The sequence below is a fragment of the Odocoileus virginianus genome, chromosome 12 (genome assembly GCF_023699985.2).
Source record: "Odocoileus virginianus isolate 20LAN1187 ecotype Illinois chromosome 12, Ovbor_1.2, whole genome shotgun sequence".
Lineage (NCBI taxonomy): Eukaryota > Metazoa > Chordata > Mammalia > Artiodactyla > Cervidae > Odocoileus > Odocoileus virginianus.
In genome coordinates this window covers 7,288,607-7,309,566 of record NC_069685.1, presented here as the reverse complement: position 1 = coordinate 7,309,566, position 20,960 = coordinate 7,288,607, and the positions used below count along the sequence as shown (strand labels likewise).

The 20,960-nt window shown below is 44.6% G+C and overlaps 1 protein-coding gene across 6 annotated transcripts in view; it reads left to right on the top strand.

Annotated features, from left to right (window-relative positions):
- The window catches only part of DCLK2 (doublecortin like kinase 2), a 181,550-nt gene that overhangs the window by 122,989 nt on the left and 37,601 nt on the right, over window positions 1-20,960 (top strand). For 3 of the 6 annotated variants that reach the window (XR_011490582.1, XM_070474776.1, XM_070474774.1), the window contains 2 exons: window positions 18,480-18,552; window positions 19,883-19,991. Coding sequence is in view for 4 of the 6 variants with exons in the window: in XM_070474776.1 (XP_070330877.1) it covers window positions 18,480-18,552; window positions 19,883-19,991 (182 nt within the window). In the remaining 2 variants the exon portion in view is untranslated. Of the gene's footprint in view, window positions 1-18,476; window positions 18,553-19,882; window positions 19,992-20,960 lie in introns of all 6 variants that reach the window. The other 3 variants (XR_011490581.1, XM_070474775.1, XM_070474773.1) reach the window with 1 other exon arrangement.

Here is a 20,960-nt window from a genome sequence, read left to right as displayed (position 1 = left end):
TGGTTTAATGTGCATTTTATCTAGTAGAGAAGAAGAATGATGAGTGAAACCAAATTGGCAGAATTTCAACAAGTTTAATTTGACTTAGTAGCTTTCAGTGGTTTAAATTTTTGAGTAAATTTGCCTGATAAAATAGCAGTACATTTTTTTAATTGAAAGATAATTGCTTTACAGAATTTTGTTGTTTTCTATCAAACGTCAAATGCATGAGCCATAGGTATACACATGACCCCTCCCTCTTGAACCTCCCCCCCATGTTCTTCCCCATCCCACCCTTCCAGACTGATACAGAGCCCCTGTTTGAGTTCCCTGAGTCATATAGAAAATTCCCGTTGGCTGTCTGTTTTACTTATGGTAATGTAAGTCTCCATGTTACTCTCTCCTATAGCTCACCCTCTCCTCCCCTCTCCCCTACCCTGTGTTTCTAAGTCTGTTCTCTTTTTCTCCATTGATGACCTGCAGATAAATTAATCAATACCATCTTTCTGGATTCTTTACATATGCACTAGTATATGATATTTATCTTTCTCTTTCTGACTTACTCTTGGAGTGTTTAGTTAACATTGGAAGTATCTTCATGACACATACATTCTCTAAAGTTGGTGGCCCAAACATTTCAGGTATCATCCAGGTGGTTTTCTTTCCATTAAGGATGTTGGAAAACATTTTCACTGGTGAAGTGAAAGATAAAATCCCAGCGTGCCTTGTGAGTTCCGGGCGGGAGCCTGCTGGGCTGGCAGGGCAGTCGGCCTGCGGGTTCTGCTTGTCTGCAGGGCTGTGTTCTCCATCCGACACTCAGGCGTGCTGGTCGGGTCCTGGGAACGCTGTGTCTACCTCCAGAGGGACCTTGCTATATTCTTGTCTAAGTGCCTGACATCAATAACAGAAATTTCCACTAGAAAAGGACATATTGTCTGGTATTATGCCTGCTTGCTTATGTATGTTGGCAGAATGTGGAGGGACCAATAGTCAGTTTGGCATTTGGGGCGCAGAGCTCTAGGTAACCTCTAAGTGCTGGAAGTTCCTGATCTTTATCAAAAGAACTGGCCATTTTCTGAAGTGCTAAATTGACTTAGGTCAGTGCCTAATATGATTTCAATGGAATTCTTAAATGTCAACTCCAAAAGAAAAGCTGTATCAGTTAAAAGTCGCTAATGTAATTATTTTCAGCTTTTCTTTCCCAACTTCCTTTCCCCAGAATAGATTGGTGGTGCTCTGTGTTTTACTCCAGGTAACTTTCAAGAACACTGAAGTAAAAATCAAGTCAATTTACCTTGTTTCCAGTTTCGATTGTTTTATCCTTTATTAAAGCAAAAGCAGGTGATTCCTAGTGCTGGTGACTGTCAGCCTAGGCAGACCCAGACGAAGCTTTCCAGTGGTCCACCTGCAAGGCTCTCCTGCATTTCTCCCCCAGCTCTTGCTGGAAGCAGCATTGCTGTGATCCTTGGCCTCTGGTTGTCTCTGGCCATCCCAGAAGGTACCTCAGACCGTGCTCACCTGGGTCTTAATCATTTCCCCCTTTTCCATCGGTGATGTGGGCTCTTGTCTGTCTTCCTATCCTGTCTTCAGCTCTTAGCCCACAATTGTTCTTTCCTGTGGATGCCACCAGGTCAGTTGATGCTGCTCTGCTCTGATACAGACTCATTCTTTTACACATGTGCATATACTTGGAGGAGATCACTCACAGATGCAGGAATCTGAAGTGAAGAGTTGGGTTTCTTTTTTAATAGTACGGTTGAACTTTAAAAAAATTATTTATTTTTGGCTCTATCAGGTTTCAGTTGCAGCACTTAGGATCTTCACTGTGGCACGTGTGTGCCTGCTAAGTCACTTCAGTCGTGTCTGACTCTTTGCAACCCTATGGACTGTAGCCCACGAGGCTCCTCTGTCCCTGGAATTTTCCAGGCAAGAATACTGGAGTGGGTTGCCATGACTTCCTCCAGGGGATCTTCCTGTTCCAGGGATCAGACTCGAATTGCTTGTGTCTCCTGCATTGGCAGGCAAGTTTTTTATCACTAGTGCCACCTGGGAAACTTCTCTGTGGTACGCAGGCTCTCTAACTGTGATGTACAGGTGGGCACTGGGGCTCAAACCCATGTGCCCTGCATTACAAGGCGGCTTCTCAACCCCTGGGCCACCAGGCAAGTCCTCCAGTGGGATTTTTAAGACATGCTAATGAGGTTTAATAAGATTGCAGAGACATTAGGTAAAAGCATTCTCAACTACAATAGATATATCTTAGTATTTAGAGTAACCTCAGAATTTAGCATACATGGTTTCATGGTAAGTGCTCATGGATCATTTATTGATGCAAAAAGAGATGAAGAAAGTTACAGGAAATGCTGATCCTAGTCAAGATTGAAGTTGAAATCACTGGTAAAATAAAGGGTAACAGTCCTTTCATGACCTCCCACCTCTTCCTTTCTCCTCCAGCACACCTGAGGCTTGGCTGACAGCTGCGAGACCTCCTCTGGGCTTTCTTTAGGTCATCTGTAAAATAAGAACATTTGACTTTAGATGACTCCTACAGTGCTAAGATTGTAGTTCTTGTAAGTTGCCCAAAAACCTGTCTAGGAAGCTGGGGAATCCATTTCTCTTCCTCTCACTCAAGCTGATATAGACTCACTGAATCTTACGGTAAATATTCAAAGCTAAACAAGTCTCTGCTCACCCGTCAGCTGTTCGGACATGAAGCTAAGCCTGTTCCCAGGGGCCATACTTTGTGGGCATTCATTGCCCGCAGATTCCCCGCGGGCCTGGTGTGTGTCGTCCTTGGCAGGAAAACTTGCCTTTGAAATCCTGCAGCTTAGTTGTGCTTCTTACTGTACAAAATACCCTCATTTTGATGTCACTGTAAAGCTCTAGTCGGCATCTGTCCACGTTTGCATTATTTTCCTCTATTAAGTGACATTACACATGGAGAATCGCGGATAATTATATGTGTTAGTGCTAGGCTTTTTCCTTCCCTTCATTTAAAACAGCTCATTAAGATCCATTAAGAGGGGCTGTCTGACCGTGGAGGGCCGTTCTTCACGGGCAGCAGCTCTTTACCCCAACTTATCCTACTTAGATGCTTTTATGGCTTTGTGGGTAGTCTTTTTACAGAGAACTGACAAAAGCAGACAAACCAGGCCGGTACAGCACGGCAGGAGTTGCCACTCCTGCGTGTCCCCCAGGACGCAGCTTTCAGCACGTGGCCGCCTCCCCGCCCCTGCCCCCGTCTTGGTTTTACTTAATAGTGGGTTTAGCAGAGTTAAGGCAGAGGTGAGCAGAATCTGATATTCTGTCACAATCCCCCACCCCACTCCTTGTGGCAGTTTCTGGGAACCATTCTGGTGTTTGGGTGGAGACACTAAAATAATTAAAAATGAAAAATAGTGACATTATGATGATCAATCTCTGACTCCAGGGCGGCAGTGGTGTTTTTATTTGCTCCTCGAAAAACATGGGGATTCAGAAGCAGCTCCCCCTCCCCCGCAAAATGCCCTCATTGTTTTCTGGGTAATACTCCTGTGAGGAAGACAACTCCACTCCATTCAGTGCTCACAGAAAGTCAGGCTCTCTCAGGGGCTGGGCCAAAGGCAGGAGAGAAACAAAGCTTTCCTCAAATTGTGTTTTTTGCAAGTTGGGAACGTTAAGAAACAGGGTGGCGACCAAGTCATTAAAGTTCTTTAAACCTAAAACTGAAGGATGTTAGGACAACTGAGAGTTACTTGTTCCTCAGTTATAACTTGCTGGTTTTGCTAGATAGTCCCCTAAAATCATAGAGTGTGGAAACCGCAAGTGACCCCAGATATTTTAGTTCGTCTTCATCTTATAGGTGGAGAATCTGACGGAGATATAAAGTCAGTTGCTCAAGTCTGGGTGGCTGGTTGGGATCTCTGACCCTCTCAAGCGCTTCATCTCTAACCTTTGACCTTCCCCGTCCCCCGTGGGTCTGCTTCCACAACCCCAACACAGGCGCCCCTTGGAAAGCTGTGCTGCATAGGTCTTTTAGGAGGGGGAGTGCCTGGGCTTAGATGCTCTGAATAAAACTGGGTTGTGAGATTGGGGAAGGGACAGGGAGAGGGGAGGGTTGAGAAAAGGGATCCTGGGCTCTGGGAGAGGTTGGGTGAAGGGAGGAGGAAGGTGGAGGAGAAGGCCTGTTGTCGGCCTTCTTGGGAGACCGGTGGAAGAGATTGTTCATTGTATCTAATGATAATTCTTTTCAAGGGAAGTGGTTACCCTGTGTGACCAGCAGTTCTGCCTGACCCCCTAAGGCTTAGTGGGATGACAAAGTCTGCAGTAGGTTAGGGTTACTGGTTTCCTTTGGAAGCCAGCAGTGGAGCTGAGTGTGGTCAAGATCCGCACAGGATGGAAACGGATGTCGTGGTCCTGGCCCAGCAGGCACAGGCCCCGGGCATGGGATGATGTTCCCCGGTGGTCCTGTGACCACAGGTGGTGAGCACTGGGGCATGACTGGGATTTGAAAGTAGATCATGCACATGAGCACTCCTGGCCACCGAGGACACAGTGAGAAAGCAAGGCTGGTCTGCTGGATGCTTGGAACTTTGTCCTCAGACCAGAAATTCATAAAGGAGGCTGCTAGGGCTACTGGGCAGGTCCCCATGGGCCGTGTTGCCCAGAACCTAGACCCTAGGGCTGAGAGGTTGGCCTTGATTTTGTATCAGTTTGGGGAATCTGGCTTTTCTAAACACAGGGCCCCTCTTGTTGACAGTGGGGAGGAGACATTTTTGCAGCCAGACATGGGCCACCTCCACCTCCACAGCACCAGGCTGCCCACCTCAGTCAGGCATATGGGGAGCCAGGCTGTCCTAGGCCTGTGTCCTGACACAGGGCACATGCCTCCTCAGGACTCTTGTTTATTTTCCTGTTACTCTCCTTGTTGTTCAGTCGCCAAGTTGTGTTCTCCTTACTTAGTAAAATTTTCTGTGAAAGTCCAATCTGTCCCAGTTGAGGCCCCCTTAAGCCCGAGGGTGAAGGCAGAGACAGCTCCCCCTAGCGTGCAGTCAGAAGGGTGAGCCCAGAGGCCCCTGGTCTGAGATGGACACAAGATGCTGACGTGGTTCAGCGTGGGAGCTCGGAAACTGGGCTGTCTGGGTTCCATCTTGGCCTGACCACTCACTAGCTGTGTGGCCTTGCACAAGTCACATCACCGTTATCTGTGAAAAATGGGATTTCTGGGACCTGCTCCACAGGGTTGAGGTTAGCTGATTAAATATACAGAAAGCACTTAGAATAACTTTGTTATTCTATTATGCTATTGTTATTCTTTTATATTCTGTTGTTCCATCTGTATTATCAGAAGCATTGGGATGTCCAGGTTCAGTTTTCACATGAGAGAAGTTTCACTTAGGAAAAAAAAAATTGATATGCAATGAGGTGAGAAGAAGGAAAGAGAAAATGAGAGAAGTCAGACTTCTCTGCTATATTATTACCTTCTCTGTTTTCCTGTTATGACTTGCCCTCCCAGCTCTACCTTTTGTCTCTGTTTTCCTGCCCTCTCTTAAAATTGTTTCTTTTTATTTATTTTGGGCTGCGTTGTGGCTCTTGGGCTCAGTAGTTGTGGCATGCACACTGAGTCGCCCCTAGGCCTGTGGGATCTCAGTTCCCCAACCAGGGATCAAACCCACGTCCCTTGCATTGGAAGGGGGATTCTTAACCACTGGACCACCAGGGAAGTCCCTTCCTGCTCTCTCGACATCATTCAACCCTATCAGTAATCTGTAGGTAATATTGTTAGTAACAAGCTATCCCCAAATTCAGCAGCTTAAAACAGTTCTCCCACCGTTCTGTGGGTCAGGAATTCAGGGACACCTTGACTGGGTTAAGACCTTAGATGGGGTTGTAGCTGCGCACCCAGGTCGCAGTCGCCCGAAGCTTGACTGGGAACAGAGGATCCCCTCCCAAGGCGACCCGCTCACTTGGAGGCAGGTTGTGCCGGCTCTTGGCAGGACGCCCCAGTTCCTCACTGGGTGGATTCCTCTGTAGACTGGCTTCAGTAGCCTCAGAATGCTGCAGCTGTGTTTCCTGAGAGTGAGGGATCTGAAAGAGCACTGGCAGAAGTTCCCCTGTCTGTGACCTTGCCTCGGATGGCAGGGACAGCATCGTTTCCATCAGAGCTTGGGAACTGGAGACGTCCGTCCAGTGAGTGTGGGAGGGGACTCCACGTGGGCATGAACACCAGGGGACTGTCCTGGAGACTGGCGCCCACGGCCCTTCCCTCTGCTTTCGTCTCACCCAGAGTGTCTCACCTCGGCCGCGTCTGCCCCCTCAGCAGCTTTCTGTCTGCTCTCCCTTTTGAGGACCATGAGTCTCTCTCCCCATAAATCTCACTGCTCTGTTCTCCCTGCAGTCCTTTTATCCTGTAGACCCATCACCCCCTGCCCATTTTTTTCTCTCCCCTTCAAATCCTAGAGCCCCCCCACCACCGACAGTTTCTTCTCTTAATCCCCGTCTTCCGGACCCTCCGTTTTCTCCTTGACCTCAGCCTGTGATCTCCTGTTTCCTCTGCCCAAGTTCCTCGGAGTCCCTTCGATCTAGCCGATAACCTTCCCTTCAGGAATATTTACTGTGTTTAAATCACAGCGTTTTCTTCAGGACAGATAGGCAATAAAGAGTACTAAATGTGTCATCAGCTGCCAGATGGATGAAGAAAGCATTTCCCTGAAATTTAATTCATCATCCACGTCCCAGTTTAAGACTTTCAAGGCTGTAGTAATTCAAGGCTTCAGAGTGAGGGGCACATCTGTGGACACTGGGGGCTGAAACGTCTCACATTTTGATGCTGACGCGTATGCCCAGGGGCTGTCTACTGTGAGCATTCTTGTTGGTTGAAAGAAGAAAGGGAAAAAAGGACATTGGAACATTATCCAACATCTTGAGATTATAAGCTGTCTAATATGATGATATTTTATCTGATGATGTCTCCTGGGTCTACTGGCGGTGAAAGATTTTCCAGATTTGTGAAGTGTGATGAAAGGGCTGGTAGTACCTCATACTGATTGGCAGAGCTAAAATGTAACTCTTTGACCTTCTGAACTCAAAACTTCTTTGCGAAGCTGTGAAATGTAAATCCTCAGTAGCTTCTGACCTTGATGAGGTTTTTGGCTTTTCCCTGGAGCTTAGGCTTTCTTTAGTATTTAAAAACTAGTTAACGGTCTTTAGTATGAAGAGACTGACACCCTTTATTACCTCAGAAATGGTGAGTGGTCACTTAATCTCTGCATGTAATGATTTTGTTGACAGAAAAGCAAAAGAGGGACTAAGCAGTTTTGAAGATTTTGGTGCCCTAAAGAAATCAATCATCATGATGACTTGCAGATTCTGTTTGAGGTCATTGATTTGTACATTGTAGTTGATCAGCAGAAAAGAAGCATTTGGTGCATAAATGTCTCAGCTGGGTGGAAGCCCACTTTTATGGGGGTGGAGAGTTTGCCAGGCAAATCAATGTGTAAGGTAGGATCAATTGTATAAACTTTATTTGAATGCTGATTGAAACAGCATATGTGTTTATCTCAAACACCCTCTTATTCATAAAGTGGATCATTAGACATTCTTCTCGGTCATGCCTCAGATAACTGGGTGGTGTTACTACTTAGGTCGTGGCATTGAGCTGTTCTGTGCCGGTGCAAAACCAGAATGGCCCATGTTGTTGACACTGAAAGTAACAGTCACCTCTCCCAGCACCCAGACACCCTGGAAATCGGTGGTACATCACACTGAAGGTATGCTGACGTGTTTAGCAGGTAGGCGTGCCCATACCACTGTTGCTCAAAATCCAGTAAGGCAACACTGCTTGAAAGGCTTACCCAATAGGGATGTGATGAGATTCTTTGCTGGTTTTGGCAAACCATGTCTTCAGCTGAGGTGGCAGCGATACTCAGAGGAACAGAAAGCCAAAGTCGGCAGGTTCCACAAAGCCCTTTTGTTACCAGCTCCAAGTTCATACTGCTCACCGCAGGAAAGGCCAGTAAATTGAGAGAGGGTTTATTGAGCAAAGAGTAGTGACTTTATTCATAGAGCCAGAAGACTGAGAAGATGGTGGACTAGGGTCCCAAAGAACCATCTCACCCAAGTTAGGATTCAGGCTGCTTTTATACTAAAAAGAGAGGGGGCATGTTCTTAGAGCTGTGGGTGTAGGTCAGGTCACAACGTTCCTTCAAGGCAACTGTTGTTCTCTATTCTGCAGCTTTTTAACTCTATATGAATGGAGAAATGTTATACCTTTAAAAATCAGAGCCTTGATGATGGGCTGTCCTGTATATTTCGAGCTATAGACAACATTCTTTTAGTTATTAACTTGTAGCAAAAGCAATAGAATGCAAAGTAAAAGTAAAGTAAAGTTAAAAAAAGTAAAAAAAAAAAAAGGAAAGTAAAAGAAACAGCCAGTATGGACTCAGGTTCGTTCCTCCCTGTTACACTTTCATAGACTTGAGGTGGCCACTGTCTCAAACCATGTACATGCACAGACAGTGGGGTTGTGTATACTGTTGTTCTCCACTATTAACCAGTCACAAATCTCAAGTACCACTGATTGTCCCAGGTGAAACCAAGTCTAAGGTGTGGCTGTAGGTAAGAATATTTTGTATGTGATGAGTCCCTAGGTGCTGATTCAGATTAATTGTTCTCATATCTCCTTACTCATACTGAAGTATTTCAGAGTACACTATTACAAATCCAGTAAAAAGTGATAAGGCTTCTGTTTTTATTTTTTTAATAATTTTGTTTATCTATTCTTGACTGTGCTGGGTCTTTGTTGCTGCTTGGACTTTTCTCGAGTTGCGCTGCAGCGGGAGGGAGCTGCTTCTAGTTGCAGTGCTCAGGCTTCTGGTTGCAGTGGCCTCTCTTGTTGTGGAGCACGGGCTCCAGGATACAAGCGCTTCAGTAGTTGCGGGTCCTGGGCTCTAGAGCACAGGCTCAATAGTTGTGGCTCACGGCCTTAGTTGCTCTGAGGTACATGGGATCCCACCAGACCAGGGATCGAACCCATGTCTCCTGCATTGGCAGGCAGATTTTTTGCCACTGAACCACCAGGGAAGCCCCAAGCTTCTGTTTTTAAACACACGCCTGATTTACACTGGTTTTCCTTCTAATTAATGGAACTGATGCTTCTGATAGTTTTTAAAAACACCACAAAAAATGGTAATGGAAGCAAATCTATTTATCAGTACAAGTAATAATGTAGCATACTGATTAAAAAAAAAAAATCTTCCAATACATTTCAGAGGTCATCGTTTTAAAGAAAAATTTTTTCTGAAGACCTCTTTAAGATGAGGAAACGCTGTGTATTTATTTATCGACTTATATATTATTTGACTAAATTATAGGAAGGTGATTATAGTTATGAAACCTGAAAGCATGTTCTAAATATACCACAATGAATATTTTGATCAGTGAATTGTATTGGGTGCAAGACTTCATGAGCGATTCGAGGTTATAATGTGAGACTAGTCAAAGAGCTCCTGGGCTCAGCAGCCAGGTCCGAGTTTAGATCCTGAATTTACATTTGCTGTGCCATTTGGGCAAGTGATATAATGTCTCTGAGCTTTGGTTTCTTCACAGATCAATGGAGATGAAATAATACTTAATTTATAAGATTTAAAAGTATTCAGTTTACAACTTGGCTCAAAGTAGGCGTTCAATAAATTGTAATGAGTGTCTTTCCTTTCCTTACAAAGGGAATATTGTCCTTGGGCCATGGATGACTCACAGTGGTTAGGTTACTGGATAAGTGACAGAGAGAAGTTAAGGTAGCTGAACGATCAGTTATAATTCCTGCGAGAAACTTCGTCCATGGAGGTTCTCAACCTTAGCTACACATTAGATCTTCTGTGGAGCTTAAAAATATCTTGATACCTGGGCCCTACATGCAAGGATTCTTTCATCTGTGGTGCAGCCTTGCAACAGAATATTTCAGATCTTCCCTGGGAATTCTAATATACAACCAAGGACCGAGAACTGCTGCTTTATAACATCATACCCTGGGGTTCATTCTGTTCTAGTGTTTAAAAGTGTAAGAATTATGTTGGAGGAAAAGCTTTCCTAAGAAAATTCTTGTGGACCAGGGATTTATTTGCCTGTGGCCAGATTTGGCCCATCGCTTGTTTTTCTCAATAAAGTTTTATTGGAACACAGCCATGCTCCTTTGTTTCTATTTGGTTTCTGGCTTTCACACAACAACAGCAGAGTTAAGTAATTGTGACAAAGACCATGTGACCCACAAAGGCTGAAATATTACTCTCTGACCCTTTACAGAAGATGTTTCTGATCCCTACAGCAGGCCACTTAAAATCACAGTGCCATTTTCCAAGATGCATTCAAGAAAGTCAACTCTCTACGCAAGTATATCTGCTAGAGTCTGTTCAAATGCTTCTTTTTATGAAAACCATAATGAAGTAGAGACCAGCATTAACAGAACTATTTTTGCTGCATTTTTCCTCCCCTTAGAATTGCTTGTTTATGAACAAAACTTCACAATTTTAATATAGCATTTAACACTTCTCTTTAAATTTCATAGAAATAGTAATAATCCACTTGTCAAAGAAATGTAATGTAGGACACTGACTTTGCTGAAAATGTGGGAAGCTGGTCTGTCACCGGATGTACTGTCTGCCAGGAATGCTCTTTTAGGTGGTGCTGGCAGGTGAGAGCACTTCATAGATTTTCTTGCTCTGTTTTCAAGTCTCTTTTTAAAGTTCTTAGCAGAAGTGGATTCTGGTACAATTTCCTTCCTTCCTTATTCATAAAACTGGGGCTGCTGCTGCCAGAGAGAAGGCCAGTGGTGGTGGGGAGCACAGAGAATGCACTCGCTGGGTCTTCAGTGTTTCCATCGCTTCCCTTCACCCTCTGTGACCTCATCAGGAAACAAGTTCCCTCTTCTCCCCACCACTAACATTAGGGCATCTTTTTAAAAAAGAAAAAATTACTTATTGGCTGTGCTGGGTCTTTGCTGCTGTGCACAGGCTTTCTATAACTGGAGCGAGCAGGGGTTGCTCTCTGATTGTGGGCAGGCTTCGCATGGTGGTGGCTTCTCTTGCAGATCGCTGGCTCAACATTTGTGGTGCACAGGCTTGGTTGCCCCAAGGCATGTGGGATCTTCCAGGGTTGGAACCAGTGTCGCCTGCACTCACAGACAGATCCTTAACCACTGGACCACCAGAGAAGTGTACTGCATCTTTTTGAACGAGTTAGTAATTATGGAAAATATCTCGAAAGAGTCCAGATGCTCCTACCATCCGTTTACACTTTATTGAAGAGCGTCTCATTCACACGCAGCATCCAGGCACCGTCTTCATGATGTCTCAGTGTCCTGGCTGCTGATGGAAGGAGGAAGCACATTAGCATTTTAAGAGATTTTAATAAAAATATTTAGTTGGACAATAGAAATGGGACAGGTTTAATCAGGAATGCTGTATTTTATTCTCTCCTTGCTTCAATAAGAGAATAGTTCTCTTGCCAGGGACGGGAAAATCCATACATTCTGCCTGGTCAACGGAGGGGATCTTGTAGTCCTTGCTTTTGCCCTTGTGTTTTCCTTCCTTGCTGTCTGCCTGTCTCTCAGGGCACCAGGAGTGCCTTATATGTAACACTAGACACTTCACGTTTGCTCGGGATCTGTCCAGAGGTCTTGGTGGATACCCAGCTTTTCTTGGATTCTCGGAGCACCAGGCTTCATTGCTGGGAGGTCAAACAAACTTAGAGGGTAGAGGTGTGATTCAGTTGTGCCAAGTGCAGACTCATGCTGTAGCAAAACAGCTCCTGCACATGGGTTACAAGCCATCAGAAAGAACCACATTCTGGAACAGTGAGGTTTCCAGGAAGGGTTTTGCATGTACACATATGCCTCTTCATTAGACTGTAAATTTCAGGCTCTAAAGACCATGGCCCTAATCTTTGCATCCTCTGAAAGTCCAGCACAGGTTGTTGCTGACGGAGGGAAGGAAAACCGTCCCTGCATCTAATCATGTCCTGTCTGTTGAGCTGTGTTATAATGTAATGATTCCGTCAGTTTTTGTATGCATTTTCATTTTCTTCATGAAAACTTTTTTTTTTTCCCCAAATAAAGGAACATGTTTAGACAGGTAATCAGATATGTCACTTCTGTTAGTTTTTAAAGGCTGGAGGTTTAGCACTTTGAAAGAAAGTATCATTCTGTTAGAGAGTTTTGAAAAATGCTCTTGTTGCGGTCAGCCTTTGCTAAGAGAGCTGCATTTCCTGGCGATTTAGTGAAACCTTTGTCAGATACACGTGGAAACAGCCTTTGTGTTGTCCCGCATGCTCACACTGTCTGCAAGCCCCCTCGCAGGCCAGCTTCAGCCTAGTTCTCTGTTGGGTCGCTACACCGTCAGCGTCCACCACCTCCTCTGTCTCCTGGTGTCTTTTCTGGCCCCTTGCCACCTCTGAATCCCAACACAAACCAAGTTTGTAAGTGCTGGGAATCAGGATAGGTGTGAATGAGAATTTAATCAAAAGAAACGTTGAGAATGTGACTGTGGTTGATGGGAATTCAGTCAGTACTCCAGGGAATCACCCGTCCCTCTGAACACGTACAGTGAGGTAAAGATGCCTGCATTTTTCGCCTCTTTCTGGACTTCTCTCTTAGAGAGCCCGTGAGTCACACAGAGCACATCAGTTTGTGATGAACTAACGTACTCAGACAGCTCAGGAAAGAGACCTTGAGAAGAGGGTCACCACTTCCAGGAGAGCTAAGCAGACCGGCCTAGAGGAGAGTGGGGACAAAGGCAGGCCGCGGTGGAGGTGGGGTCTGCACCCCGCACACCCCCCGGGCTCTGAGTGCTAGGCAGGGAGGTGCTTCCGGCCCAGTGCCCAGGCCAGACCCAGCCTGCTGCGCCCCAAGGGTGTGGGGCGGCCCCTTCCTGGGTTGTGAAGTACAGACATGCAGGTCAGCCAGGCCACTGTCCACCACTGCTCCCCCGGGCATCGACAGTCCACCCCTCCATCCCTGTAACCTAGAGGTGAGCTGAGATCAAAAGGCATCTTTCTATTTACCTTTTCAGATATGAAAATTCCCCCAAATGACTTTCTTATCTTTATTCTGTTAAGAATCTGTTGTTGTCCAGTTGCTCAGTCATGTCACACTCTTTGCTGTCTTTTGGACTGCAGCACGCCAGGCTTCCTTGTCCTTCACCATCTCCTGGAGTTTGCTCAAACTCATGTCCACTGAGTCGGTGATGCCATGCAGCCATCTCGTCCTCTGTCTTCAATCTTTCCTCCTGCCTTCAATCTTTCCCAGCATCAGGGTCTTTTCCAATGAGCCAGTTCTTGGCATCAAGTGGCAAAAGTATTGGATCCTTAGCTTCAGCATCAGTCCTTCCAATGAATATTCAGGGTTGCCTGGCTCTAGGTGAGTGATCATACCATCATGGTTATCTGGGTCATTAAGGTCTTTTTCGTATAGTTCTGTGTATTCTTGCCTCCTCTTCTTAATAACTTCTGCTAGGTCCATACTGTTTCTGTCCTTTATTGAGTCCATCTTTGCATGAAATGTTCCCTCAGTATCTCTAATTTTCTTGAAGAGATCTCTAGTCTTTCCCATTCTATTGTTTTCCTCTATTTCTTTGCGTTGATCACATAGGAAGGTTTTCTTATCTCTCCTTGCTGTTCTTTGGAACTCTGCACTCAGATGGGTATATCTTTCCTTTTCTCCTTTGCCTTTTGTTTCTCTTCTTTTTTCCGCTATTTGTAAGGTCTCCTCAGACAACCATTTTGCATTTTTGCATTTCTTTTTCTTGGGGATAATCTTGATCACTGCCTCCTGTACAATGTTACGAACCACCGTCCATAGTTCTTCAGGCACTCTGTCAGATCTAATCCCTTGAATTTATTTGTCATTTCCACTGTATAATTGCAAAGGATTTGATTTAGGTCATACCTTAATGATCTAGTGGTTTTCTCTACTTTTTTCAATTTATGTCTGAATTTTGCAATAAGGAGTTCTTGATCTGAGCCACAGTCAGCTCCTGGTCTTATTTTTGCTGACTGTATAGAACTTCTCCATCTTCAGCTGCAAAGAATATAATCAGTCTGATTTTGGTATTGACAATCTGGTGATGTCCATGTGTAGAGTCTTCTCTTGTGTTGTTGGAAGAGGGTGTTTGCTATGACCAGTGCGTTCTCTTGGCAAAACTCTATTAGCCTTTGCCCTGCTTCATTCTGTACTCCAAGGCCAAACTTGCCTGTTACTCTAGGTATCTCTAGACTTTCTACTTTTACATTCCAGTCCCCTTTGATGAAAAGGACATCTTTTTTTGGTGTTAGTCCTAAAAGGTCTTATAGGTCATCAAAGAACCATTCAACTTCACCTTCTTAGGCATTAGTGGTTGGGGCATAGACTTGGATTACTGTGATACTGAATGGTTTGCCTTGGAAACAAACAGACCATTCTGTCATTTTTGAGATTGCACCCAAGTACTGCATTTCGGACTCTTTCGTTGACTATGAGGGCTACTCCATTTCTTCTAAGGGATTCTTGCCCACAGTAGAAGATGTAATGGTCATCTGGATTAAATTTGCCTGTTTCGGTCCATCTTAGTTCACTGATTCCTGAAATGTCAGTGTTCACTCTTGCCATCTCCTGTTTGACCACTTCCCATTTACCATGGACCTGACATCCCAGGTTCCAATGCAATATTGCTCTGTGCAGCATCGGACTTTACTTTCACCGCCAGACGTATCCACAAATGGGTGTTGCCTCCGCTTTGGCTCAGCCTCTTCATCCCTCTTGGAGCTTTTTCTCTGCTCTTCTCCGGTAGCATACTGGGCACCTACCAACCTGAGGAGTTCATCTTTCAGTGTCATCTCTTTTTTGCATTTTCATACTGTTCATTAAGGATCCAGTTGATATGAATTTAATTTGGATTTCTTATTTCCTTGAGTGACAATTTTCAATCCAGAAGTGTTGCATTAGAAGAGAAAACTGACTTGGAGTGAATTATATAGAAACGTCTCTTGGAGCCATTGTACACTCAACAATTCAAAAGCCTTTCTCATACACTCATGCAAAGGCCCTATGTTAGGCGTTTTGAGGAAACACACTAATAACTAATGTTGAGTTAGTGCTACCTGTGGTTGTCTGTGCTAGATGATTTACATTGCTGCTGTTGTAACTCAGTCACTCAGTTGTGTCTGACTCTGTGACCCCATGGACTGTAGCCTGCCAGGCTCCTCTGTCCATGGGATTCTCCAGGCAAGAACACTGGAGTGGGTTGCCATGCCTCCTCCAGGGGATCTTCCCGACCCAGGGATCAAACCCAGGTTTCTTATGCCTCCTGCATTGTCAGGTGGGCTGAAGACTTGAGGGTTGCTCTGTTGGTTATGATGACACAGTGAGGTTCTGGGATCAGAAGTCTCTGGAAAGGCTGCCCTGGCAGCAGTCGTGGCGTGGGGAGGCTGGCGCTGACTGAGGCGGGGGGTGGGGCTGTCCAGAAGCGGAGGACCCCCGGGGCGGGAGTGGTCGCTGTACCAACAGCTGCTGCAGAGAATGCTGTGGTTTTCTTTTCAGCTTCCCTTCAGGTCCCTTTCTAGGGCGTGGTTTTTAAATTCTGACTTTTAAACATTCTAGCATAAATTCCTGCTGAATTTGGAATTGCCTTCAATTTTAGCAGGGAAAAAGGAAACAAGCGAAAAAGCTAAATTTTGAAAAACTGTGTCCACCAATGACCTGTATTATGAGGAAAGAGTGAGTGAGTTCTGAGGAGCGACGTGTTCAGCCACCTGCAGTTTTCATCAGGTTAAGGGTGGCCAGAAAGGGACACACACACACACCCACGTTTCTGCCTGACTACTCACCTGTCAGAGTGCAGGACACACACTTAGGAGAAGCGTGTTTACTCCTCAGGGGAGGGCTAATTTGGTGCATCTCAGCATTGGTTTTCAGTGGCCTTGGGTTTCTTAGCAAGACACACCACTCCTGGTTTTAGCATCAGTAAGTCCTTTGACCATATAAACTCCTAAAAGGAATACTTTATTTTTTTTTTAAGAGAAGAAAGAAAGTTAAAGAAGAAAGAGAAAAGATTGAGTTGGGAAGTGTAATGGCCCTTGGGAATTATGAAAAAAAATTCCATAAGCCTCCAGAATAATAAACGATACTTAAAATAGTAGTAAATAATGATACATATTTTGTCATTTGATGCATTTGAACTGTGGAGAAGACTCTTCAGAGTCCCTTGGATTGCACGGTGATCAAACCAGTCAATTTTAAAGGAAAAGGAAATCAATGCTGAATATTCATTGGAAGGACTGATGCTGAAGCTGAAGCTCCAATACTTCGGCCACCTGATGCGAAGAGCTGACTCTTTAGAAAAGACCCTGATTCTGGGAAAGATTGAAAGCAGGAGGAGAAGATGTCAGAGGACTAGATAGTTGGATGGCATCACCGACTTAATAGACATGAGTTTGAGCAAGCTCCAGGAGGTGGTGAAGGACAGGGAAACCTGGCATGCTGCAGTCCATGGAGTTGCAAAGAGTTGGACACAACTGAGCGACTGGACAATAATAACAATGACAAACGTACGTATCATCACAGAAATAGTCAGTTTACCTGTGTGTGCTCAGTTGCTTCAATTTTGTCTGACTCTTGTGACCCTATGGACTGTAGACTCTCATCTCCTCTTCTTGAGATTCTTCAGGCAAGAATATTGGAATGGGTTGTCATTCCCTACTCTAGGGGATTTTCTTCACGCGGACATAGAACCCATGTCTGCCAGCGTTTCTTGCATTGCAGACGTCATCTTTACCTACTGAGCCACCCGGGAAGCCCTTTTCAGTTTCAGTTCAGTTCAGTCGCTCAGTTGTGTCCAACTCTTTGAGACCTCGTGGACTGCAGCATGCCAGGCCTCCCTGTCCATCACAAATTCCCGGAGCTTACTCAAACTCATGTCCATTGAGTCAGTGATCCCATCCAACCATCTCATCCTCGGTCGTCCCCTTCTCCTCCCACCTTTAATCTTTTCCCAGCATCAGGGTCTTTTGAAAGAGTCAGCTCTTCGCATGAGGTGGCCAAAGTATTGGAGTTTCAGCTTCAGCATCAGCCCATCCAATGAACACCCAGGACTGATTTCCTTTAGGATAGACTGGTTGGATCTCCTTGCAGTCCAAGGGACTCTCAAGAGTCTTCTCCAACACCACAGTTCAAAAGCATGAATTCTTCGGCTCTCAGCTTTCTTCACAGTCCAACTCTCACATCCATACATGATCACTGGAAAAACCATAGCTTTGACTAGACGGACCTTTGTTGACAAAGTAATGTCTCTGCTTTTTACTATGCTGTCTAGGTTGGTCATAACTTTCCTTCCAAGGAGTAAGCATCTTTTAATTTCATGGCTCCAGTCACCATCTGCAGTGATTTTGGAGCCCCCAAAAATAAAGTCAGCCACTGTTTTCACTGTTTCCCCATCTATTTGCCATGAAGTGATGGGACCAGATGCCATGATCTTGGTTTTCTGAATCTTGAGCTTTAAGCCAACTTTTTCACTCTCCTCTTTCACTTTCATCAGGATGCTCTTTAGTTCCTCTTCACTTTCTGCCGTAAGGGTGGTGTCATCTGTATATCTGAGGTTATTGATATTTCTCCTGGCAATCTTGATTTCAGCTTGTGCTTCATCCAGTCCAACATTTCTCATGATGTACTCTGCATAGAAGTTAAATAAGCAGGTGACAATATACAGCCTTGACATACTCCTTTCCCTATTTGGAACCAGTCTGTTGTTCCATGTCCAGTTCTGGCTGTTGCTTCCTGACCTGCATACAGATTTCTCAGGAAACAGGTCAAGTGGCCTGGTATTCCCATGTCTTGAAGAATTTTTCACAATTTGTTGTGATCCACACAGTCAAAGTCTTTGGCATAGTCAATAAAGTAGAAGTAGCTGTTTTTCTGGAACTCTCTCACTTTTTCGATGATCCATTGGATGTTGGCAATTTGATCTCGGGTTTCTCTGCCTTTTCAGTTTGCCGAAGAATTTAGAGATATTTGTGTGTTAGACTGGGGACTTCAGCTTTTTGTTAGGTGGGAACCTATCATTTAGTTTTATCTTTTATTTCCCTTTGATTCCTAGTTTAAAAAAAAATCCTTGTGATGCCGCAGAGGAAGTCCTGCTGTCTTAGGGTGTAAAGGAGTTGGTTGAGTCAGAGCTGCTGTCTGGGTGCCGAACCCTCCAGAGGGCATGTGCTGTGGGTGACTAGCTTGTTCATCGGTGATGCCCTGAAAGTCTCCTTTTCTTTACTTCATTGAGATCAAAAGTAACACAGTATCAAAGAAGAGGAACACAGTGTCAGTTTTCATGATACTAATTGAAAGCACTGTGTCTAGGGGAGAACTGTATTAATGGGGCTGTGTATAGGAGGACGGGTGAGATGAGAAGCAAGGGGATGCTTCCTCTGTTTCTATATGATTCTATGTGGAAACTTACCCACATAGTCGATAAGCTGAATAAATAACAAGCACTGTCTTTTTGCAGCAGGTTTCTGCACATGGCCGATCTTCTTCCAATGTCAACGGAGGGCCTGAAGTTGACCGTTGCCTGAGTCCTGAAGGTAGTTCTCAGTGTGTTGACTTTTTTGTAACGGAAGCCGTCCGTGTGAACTTGGCGGACCCACGCATCCCCTTGTGCTTTACGACGGTCTCCCTAAATACCGTGAGGTCATGACACCAGTCAACCTGTTCAGCCTTACTTGTCAGGGGTCGCATCAGTGTTAATTCAGCAATCCCAATTTCAAATTTTAGTTCTGGGTTTCCATTATTTTTCCCTAGTGGCAATCTGCTGGGAAAGATTGAAGGCAGGAGAAGGGGACGACAGAGGATGAGATGGCTGGATGGCATCACTGACTCGATGGACATGAGTTTGGGTAAACTCTGGGAACTGGTGATGGACAGGGAGGCCTGGCATGCTGTGGTTCATGTGGTCGCAAAGTCGGACACGACTGAGCGACTGAACTGAAACTGCCTACAATTCCTAAATGTAGACTTTCGTTTTTCTTAGATACTCTAAGTAGGCTTCTTTCTCTGATGTGTGCTGCATACAGTCCACTTGAGGATGCATTGTGAAAAGTGCAGTCTTAACCACTTCCTCCTGCTGTCCCTCCCCCCACCTTCTTTTTGAGATAACTTTGAGCCAGAAATTTGCATTAACTTAGCTTAGCTCATGACTGGCCAGAATTTTCTTTACTAGAAAATCTTGAGAAAGAAATGTCTAAAAATAAATCCCCACCATCACCCCCTTCCCCTTTCCCCAGAATTGACAAAAAATTTAGACTTTTAGTTAGACTTCCCTATTACCCAAAGTTAATCACTTATTTTCAGATGATATTTCAGGAATTTGTTCAGTTCAGTTGCTCAGTCGTGTCCTACTCTTTGCTACCTCATGGACTTCAGTACACCAGGCTTCCCTGTCCATCACGAACTCCAGAAGCTTACTCAAACTCATGTCCGTTGAGTTGGTGATGCCATCCAGTCATCTCATCCTCTGTCATCCCCTTCTCTCATCAATCTTTCCCAGCACCAGGGTCTTTTTCAGTGAGTCAGCTCTTCACATCAGGGGGCCAAAGTATTGGAGTTTCAGCTTCAACATCAGTCCTTCCAGTGAATATTCAGGACTGATTTCCTTTAGGATGGACTGGCTGGATCTCCTTGCAGTCCAAGGGACTCAGGAGAGTCTTCTTGATTTTGTTGCTTTCTGATTCTAGCCAACAAGGCTAAAAGAAAATTGGTGATTCAGGTGTTTTATTAAGAAAATATGCTCAGAGGATTTTCTTTAGTTTTAGTATAGATATAGAAGTGCATTTAGATTTGTTGTTTTACAAAGGTGTAAAAGTCAAGGTGCAGTGTGCTGTGTTCATTAGAGTGTGCGTTTATGCTTTCTCGCAGGTGTGAATGGGAACAGGTGCTCTGAGTCGTCCACTCTTCTTGAGAAATACAAAATTGGGAAAGTTATTGGAGATGGCAATTTTGCAGTCGTCAAAGAGTGCATGGACAGGTGAGGGAAGATAATCGCTTGTTCACTGATGCATACATTTCTGCCTTGGAATTTATTCTTACCTGAATGAACAGAAGGCCTTCTCAAAGACTCTGCCCTAGGGACTAGTGGTTTTGCACGCTCACGGGCAGCTTGACTGCAGCCCGCCAGGCTCCTTTGTCCATGGGATTCTCCAGGCAAGAATACTGGAGTGGGTTCATGCCCTTCTCTACACCCAGTGATCAAACCTGCATCTCCCTCGTTGCAGGCAGATTCTTTACTGTCTGAGGCACCAGAGAAGCCCTTCCCCATAGTATAAACCAAATATTGCCTTGGGTTTCTAATGAGCCTTTAGAAGTCATATTTTAGATGCCTGTTGCTTGGGCAACAATCTGTGTAACCAGAGCTAAGTAAAGGAGTTGCTTTCTGCACCATATAATGAGCAGTAAACCTCCACCAAAGATGTAGCAAAACAGAAAAACTGCAGTTACCAGAACTTTCTGGAAAACTCACCTCCTGCCCACCCCCCCCACAACAAAAATTACCACTTAGAACAGCTCGAAAAACAGCCTGTAAGTACAAAGACTCTAATCTGAATCTTTTCCAGTTTTAATAGTTTACCATTTGAGAAATCAAGACCTTAAAATAAGGCTGGAAAAGCAGAAATATTAATATGTGCAAAAGTTGGCTGATTCTGATCTAGAATAAAGTCAGAACTCCTGTGTCCTAGACTACTGATAATATGAAATTAAATATTACATGAGGGGGTTCCTGCAGGTATTAAATGAATTAATACAACTACAGCATTGAGAACAAAGCCTGGCACAGGGAAGTGCTGTAGGAGATTTTATTTTTTTTAACAAATCGTATTCTTTCCCATTTTTCTCTGGCTCATGAATGAGACCTGATACATCTCTCAAAATAGAAAGCAGGTTTATACTCTACACACATATATACAAACATGACTGAGTGACTAACACACTATATATA